Source organism: Alligator sinensis, unplaced genomic scaffold (genome assembly GCF_000455745.1).
Source record: "Alligator sinensis unplaced genomic scaffold, ASM45574v1 scaffold66_2, whole genome shotgun sequence".
NCBI lineage: Eukaryota > Metazoa > Chordata > Crocodylia > Alligatoridae > Alligator > Alligator sinensis.
This window is the reverse complement of record NW_005842489.1, coordinates 212,566-220,255: the sequence shown is the minus strand read 5'-3', so window position 1 is coordinate 220,255 and position 7,690 is coordinate 212,566. Positions and strand designations below refer to the sequence as shown.

At 43.9% G+C, this 7,690-nt stretch overlaps 1 protein-coding gene across 1 annotated transcript in view; it reads right to left on the bottom strand.

The window, feature by feature from the left end:
- Nucleotides 1-1,801: 1,801 nt before the first annotated feature.
- OSTC (oligosaccharyltransferase complex non-catalytic subunit) overlaps nucleotides 1,802-7,690 on the bottom strand; it is a 24,802-nt gene continuing 18,913 nt past the window's right edge. Inside the window, exon 4 of the mRNA XM_006031252.2 lies at nucleotides 1,802-3,483. Within this exon, the coding sequence (XP_006031314.1) occupies nucleotides 3,465-3,483 (19 nt within the window). The 3' untranslated portion in view covers nucleotides 1,802-3,464. The remainder of the gene's footprint in view (nucleotides 3,484-7,690) is intronic.

Here is a 7,690-nt window from a genome sequence, read left to right as displayed (position 1 = left end):
ATTCCCACGTGGCGGCTAACGATTGGCCTGTTAGCTGTATAAGAGGCTTGAGCAGTTTCCGCCCAAGCCAAAGAGGACTCCACATCCATCTCGTGGGGACTCTGGATACACGGCAGGGTAATAGAGACCCTGTGCGAGATTCAGAGGAGCTTGGCGACCTGATCCATCGCCCACCTCTTCCCGTCTTCGATCCCAAATTTTATAAGATGTATCTCCGATTTCGATTTTGGTGGCGCGTTCACCCAGAGCATCCGGAGCTCTGTTTCCGTGGAGCCTAGCAAACTCCACGCGACTGTCCGTGCTGTCTGTGTCTGTAACCGCAACCCAAGCAAGTTCTCCAGCCTACACCACTGCCATCTCGGTGCAAGTAAACAATCTTTAAAACTACCGCTAAGCGTTTGTACCTAATTCCAGCTCGTCGCCCTCCCTCTCCGATCCAGCATGCCCGGGCTGCTGGCCACAGCCCGTGTGCAGCACGGAAAAGGGCTTGGGTCGCTCCCGGCCTGCACAGCATTAAGAAGAATGGAATCAGGGTAATGCCTAGTCTTTATACTACTTTATCAAGGTAGTGTTTTACTGCAGTCAAACACCTCTCTCCTTGCACAGTGTTGAATTGACTCCTATGGTCAACACATGACCAGGAAGGAGTCCTAGATTCAACTGTTTCCAGAACACCACGCTAGGAGACAACACAACATTAGAGTTTCTAGTTTGATACTGACATGGTTTTTACATGACAGGGGACCATGTTGGAAGTACCAGAGTTGGTAAGTTAATACACCCAATTTTTCTTTTCAGTTTAGAAAGATATTTTCTCATGGGCAAAGCACAGATTTAGCACAGTTTTTCTATCCTTTTTTGGAAAAATGAAACACTCATCCTACCACGCGAATTGACCCACACTACAGCATCCTAAAGGTGGCATTTGTTTTTCTGACTGCTGTGAAATTGCAGTGAAGTTTGTTTGTTTTTTTCACCACTGTGAAAAATGAAAGTTTTAAAGTCATTTGCATATTCACTTATCTATCCCCAAAAATCATACAGCTGGGGCCATCTGCTGACTGTTTCAGGGAACAGCTCATGATTTTAATGAAACAATACATTTACACCGCTGTAATGCACCCCTTGCAAGAAGCACAGCCATACAGAGCTGTAATGGACATTAATCCAGTCTAGAATTATCCCCGGAAAGAAGTGAGGGGCTAAATTAAATCTGCATTTTTGCTTTTGTCCCAAAGTTAGTCACTGCATTGTTTTAGGCAAAATGGGCAAAGGAACAAACAAAAGGTTTTCCTGAAAGCTCATCTACATCTGTCTTAACTAGTCTTGCTTCTTCTCATCTATCCCACAGTAGCAGTTTGCCCAGTGCAAATAAGCTATTGGTAACTTCTCTGCAACCTAAAGGCAAGATGCTGTAGTAATCCTCACAATAACATAACCTGGTCATCCCAACTGTTCTGAGGAACACCATCATAACTATTATTTACAGTGGTGTTAACATATGTAGGCCTCAAGTCCTTTTACAAAACACAGCTTTCCAAGATCATTTCTGTCCAAGAGGTATAACCTACATTTAGTTCTTATATTTAGCTATCAAAATTGCATTTACCACTATAATCCTTGTATGCTGTGCAGGCTTAACAAAACATTGTCATTCAACTCCTTAACAAACAAGAAACGGGAGAAACGGAAAAGAGAGAGAGAAGCAAAGCACTGATTCAAGAACCAATTGCTAGAACAATAGCAGTTGATAACAATGGCTCTAGTTTTTAGGTCTCCCAAATTAACCATTACAATTACATTTTCAGATGTCCATAGGTCAGTTTTTAATCCATTTAACACAGATTTTGTTAAATCCATATAAGATTGTGGGCATATGTATATTTGTAATCATTTCAAAAGTTATAACAACTAGAACATAAGAGCTATTCCTCCTTTTGAAATGGCTCCAGATGTACCAGTGTCTATACCCAAAGATAGAACCTCTGAGAAAGTATTTCACATCAAGATAGGAACAACTAGAATATCTAGCCTGTGAAAAAACATACAGGAACCCAGTAATTCTGAATTTAAGAAGAAGATATAATTGGGTGTATGTGGGAGGTGGGGGGAGAAGGTTTAAAAACTAAAATCACATTACTATGGACAAATTATTTACACTACGGCTGTCCACATGTGGACTCCCTGCGGTTGAAGCGAGGCCCCCAAGTTCCTGGTCCAGGCACTGCTCCCCACTTTACTTTTTGTTGCTGCTGCCGCCACCAGAATTCCTGGGCTGCCCCTCCTTCCTCTATCACCTACTGCCCATCTCCACCCATGGGGGCAGGGCAGTGATGCTGCCTGTGGGGCTGAGGGATCCAGGACCCCACTGGGGCAGTGCAGTGGGACAGTGACAGTGGCATGTAGCAGTGGGGTGAGTTGGGGTAGGGTCATCCACATAGGATGAGTCCATGGTGCAGCAAGTTCACCCAGTAGGGGCTCACATGACACGTCAGGTGCCCATGAGGTATGTGCCGGGGAGCTTGCATGGCATGCACATGACCTGCAAGGAAGCTGCAAAGTAGATGTAAGAGTTCAATTCATTATTGGTAAAAAACTTAGTTTTTAGATACAGCATTTGTAAAGAACTGCACCTTCTTGTGAGACTACAAATTTGGTCCCCACACTAATAGAAACAAACAGGGAACAAAGATTATACAGCAATTCATTACTTAATTTCTAGACTGGGGGAGTTAAGACCTGGACTAAATCCTGTGTAAAATCTAAGAAAATCTTTAAAACACTGCAGGAAGCAAGTAGTTTGGTAGAAAAAAAAAAATGTTTAATCTGGCTCTTTTCATACATTTTTCCAAAGATGCAGTTACACAATGTTGCCTCCTTTCCAGTGAACATCTGGAATTAGGGTAGTGCCATGAATATCAAGGCAATAGGTGCCTCAGAAACAGTTTCCACTAGGCACACTGTTCTGATAGCGAAGTATCAAAAGATATCGTTCTAGTAAAAACTTGAAATGGGGCAGATTCTAGTTTCCCTGATTTACACAGAATCCTCCCACCAAGAAAGGACAGACCATAGTGCTGCAAATCTTACAACAAATTGTAAAACTGTAGCTAAATACTGCAGTCACGTTTAAGGGTTATTACAGGCAAGGGGGGAAAATGCCAGTTTTCTGTTTATATTGAAGTGTTGCAAGAAACAAAAATTCATACCTAGAGCTAGAGGAAACGTTTCCATTTATAAAAGGCAGATAATAAAATGCTGTTTAAAAAAACAAACTAAACTAGCAATAGGAGGTGAAGATTTGTAAAAGGAGACACTTGAAAGCATTCTTTTTGGAGATGGCTCTCTTAGGTGGAACTTTTTCCTGGTTGAGGAGGGGACTGTGGAATTTGTTGCTTGATTGTTTTTAACTCATCAGGAAGAGGAGCAAATCCAGCTTGTGCTTCTATATAAATCACAAGGCTCTAACCCATCAAGTAGCCCCTACAGAAAAAAGCAAACATAAAAGATAGTTTAGAAGTATAAACAAAGAGACATCACCATGCTTAAAACAGATTGAAATCTGAAAACTAAAGCTGTACCAGATTACCAGTATTACCATTTTTAAATAATTGGAAAAATGGGTTAATTAATCTAGTCAGCAATCAAAAAGTAAGAAACCATAGTTTTCCAAAATGGTTATGGCTCAAATCCCCAAAATCCCACAGCAGACACAGTAAAATCTAGCCCGAAACCACTGAATATCTACATGCAGTATTCAATAATGGGCTTGGTTCCAAAATTTCAGAGCCACATTAGGTACAGGTTTTTTGTTTGTTTGTTTGTTTGTTTTTGTGGAAAAAGTGAAACCAAGGCAGTTAAGCTGTTTATAACTACTCATGAAATACCCAATTAAATCAAGATCTTCATATAGATTTGGTGATTCTCTGCTTCTAGTTCCAGAACCAGACATTGAAGGAAACTTCTAGTAACTGCATCTAGACCTACTTTGATCTATATTAAAAAAAAAAAAAAAAAAAGCTAGCCAATTGCCCATCAAAAATGAGGGGTGGGGGGAGGGGTGGCCAGGGACAGACACCTATGTCCAGCCCTGCCTCCCCCCACCTTCAGGGCCAGGCCCACTCCTGGTCTCCCCCCGCCCCCTTCAGGGCCGGGCTGAACCACCCCCCATCACTGCTGCCTGCAGGGCCAGGGGGGGCATGGCCAGCAGCACTGGCCTTGCCCCCCTCTTACCCTCCCCATCCACTTTATTTTCGTGGCCTGCAGGGAGCAGGGGAGACAGACTGGCCCCCCCGCTGTCCGCTCCGTCACTGCCACCACCTGCCGGGGGGATGGGCTGAGCAGGAACAGAGGCCTGGGGCCAAGCTCACTTCCCCTACACTTGCCCCCACCGCTTTGGGCCAGAGCCACTCCCCCCACTCAGAGAGGTGGCAGGGACAGAGCCCAGTGTCTCGCCGTGCACCCCCGCTCCCCTCATCCAGCCTATCCCCCAGTTTGGGCCTGACCTCTTCCCCCCACCAGCAGCTTGGGTTTGGGCCCAGGGCCACTCCTCCCCATCTCCCCCCACCATGACAGCCCCAACCCTGTTCCCCACCCCAGCGCCACCTCCGCCGCCTCCTCCACAGAGCAAGGGGGAGGCGGCAGCTGTACTGGCCTGGCCTCTGTCCCCGCTGTCATGCCAAGACAACCAATCAGAGTGCGAATAAAGCATTACAGACAGACCAAGGCTTTTATATAAATACAATTAAGAATCAAGTACCCTCATGCCATTTTCTGAAGAGAAAGAAAGTTTGTCTGAAATTGCTAACATTTGATAAATATTTTGATAGTGAAGTCAGTATATAAGGGGTGTGCATCAGGAGCTGGGAGAATCTCTGTACACCAGGGCACCCCAAGGGAAGACAAGGTCCAACAGTCACAAACTAGAGGAAGACTGTTTTAGAGTGGACATAAGCAAAAGCTTCTTTACCATCCAAGTCTCCAGATTCTGGAATAGACCCCCGCAAAAAATGGTGCACGCACCTACCCTGGATACTTTTAAGAAACCCCTGGATACTTATCTTGCTGGGGTGATCTGACCTCTGCTGACTTCCTGCCCTTTGGGCAGGGGGCTGGACCCAATCATCTTGCAAGGTCCCTTCCAGCCCCAACGCCTATGAAACTTCACTCATGTTCCTGAAACACCAGCAAGCAAACTTGTAATAGGTAGGATTACATTTTTGTTACTGGAGAGACATTTCAATAAACACTAAACATGTAACATGTTTAGTCCATGGGCCTGCCTACATGTAGGTATTTGCTAGTACTGAAAAGTTACATTGGCAAGTGCTCTAGCAGAAGCTGCTTATATAGACAAATTAGTTATTTTAGACCTACAGCTCAACCAATTTCCCCCACAGAATACAAGTGACCTTTTGCTCTCCTGCTTCTACATTAGGATTTTTGCTGGTATAGCTGTGTTGGCTGAAAGAGAGGTTCCTCCTTCTCCACTGACAGGTATACCAGAGGGGAAAAAAAAAAAAAGCAGCTTCCAACCCTATGCTTCTTACCATGAAGACAGTATCCTTGGTTAATATAACTAATCAGAGTCTTTACTTCACTTCCCCACGTTTGCATCTGTGGCTTGTACATACTTTCAGATCACAAAATAGTTGTTCAGCCAAGGTGGGAAATTTGATCTTGAATATCCATAAAATAAAAATTCCTAATAGTAATCTAGAAAGCCTACAGTCTTAAGTGCACCTATAGATTTCTCAAACTATTGTGCTGGGCTAATTATACTTTTTATACAGATTCTGCAAGACAGTGGCTCTCAACCTTTTTACATCCAAGACAGCCCTTGGAAAATGCCAACTTAGTTTTCACTAGATTTTGACTACAGAAACAAGTAACAGAGTAGTTCTGTTGCAAAGAACTCAGAAAAACTACAACAGGGCAGAATGTTTTTAACACTACAGACTCCTATTTGAAATCTCTGGATTTATTTTGAGAGTTATATTTGCACATCTAACAGTGCTAATTGCATGGCACTCTGCAGCACCCTTGAAAGGATTTCAAGGCACCCCAGGGTGCTGAGGAGCTTGGTTGAGAATAACTATTATAAGATGTTCCTTAGAAAAGGACCAACGCCGATACAGATGTCTGGGAAGCTTATAATTTTACTGACACTTCACTCTTACCTGCTTCAGACAGCGATCCGAATTTTAAAAGAATTTAAAATTCTGGCACTACAGGTGAAGGCAGTTATGGCAAGATGGTCTTGAGCAGACACCAAAGACTCCAACACAATCAAATTCAAGGGGTGCCCTTGTGCTCCAGATGGACAATTTCAAACGCTTCTCTATATTTGGGTCAAAGTCTTCCCCTGCTTGATCCAACTAAACCTAGTGATTCACTGTGGAAATTAAAGACAGTCAGGTGCAGTGCTAGTCATATTACTCCCTTGTGTGCTGCTAACTACAGAAACTGGCATGCCTGTATCTTGGTAGGTCATTTGAGCAGACCTTTAATACGATCCTTCCTCACTAATATACTAGCATTCCTGGCCATAATATTCACTAACTTCACATACATTTTTACACAGCAACTGGTGAGAGAATCAAGGGCAAGACTGCCTCAAACAAGATTCTGCTTTACTAATTAGCTTAAGAGGCCCCCTATTTCATTTGTGATATAATCTCTGGAACAGATTCAGTCTTTCACTCTGAATTGATCACAAAACACTTGAGACCTTCATCACATTTTACAAAAGGTTCCATATATGCATTGCTCACGCAGACTATCAATTTCAAGCTCTCTGTCATATCCCTACATCATTCAACCCCAACTTTCATTGGATTTTCTCAGCTTTCCTGTCTCCTCCAATTCTCATTCCTCCAATGAGCCAAAGTAACAGAACTGCCAAGACACGCACGTGCCTTCCAGAACAGCTGTATATTATTGTAGCCCTTTTCCTTCCTTTCCTAGTTTTCCCTTGTTTGTCACCCTCATTTCTTGTACTTTGTTTAAACCACAGCCATTTTGGAAAGAGAACTGCACCTTTTTTGGAACCGCATGGAGAACATGCTTGCCACTGCAAGCTCCACATTGACTTGTTGACGCGCCTCCTGCATGCAGGGCTGCAGCAAGAGCAGTGGCATGAGCAGAGGGCACATTGCCAGGGCAGCAGGGAGCTTGCAGCTTCTCCATGTGGCTCCACTGCTCCCTGCTGTGCTGGGTTGCACCAGCCTGGCTGTGGAGGCTTCGGTGAGGGGCAGCAGGGCAGACAGGAGCCCAAGTCTGCAGCCCATGCACATATCTGGGTGGGGGGGTGAGAGGCACCAGGAAGGTTAGGGAGGCGGGGGGGGGCAAGTGAGAGGCTTGACCAGGGCCAGTTGGGGACTGTGGGGAACCTTTAAGTTTAATCATGGATTTGGGGGGTTTTAGGAGAGAATCTGCAATTTTTTAAATCAGGGAAAACCTGGATCCCTGCTTATCACCTGCTGAATATCTTGAGAATTCCAGGTCTTTTCATTTTCTTAATCCTTGGATTACATGAACATTTCCATGAAATATATCCTACCCTACGTAAGAGATTTTAACATTTTTTCCTATTTTCATATTAAATGTTTCCAAGAACAAAGGTTAGGCTACTTTCCTTGTATGATTTTTTTTTTTTTTTTTTTTGGCTGGGGGACAGGTTCCCCCAGGT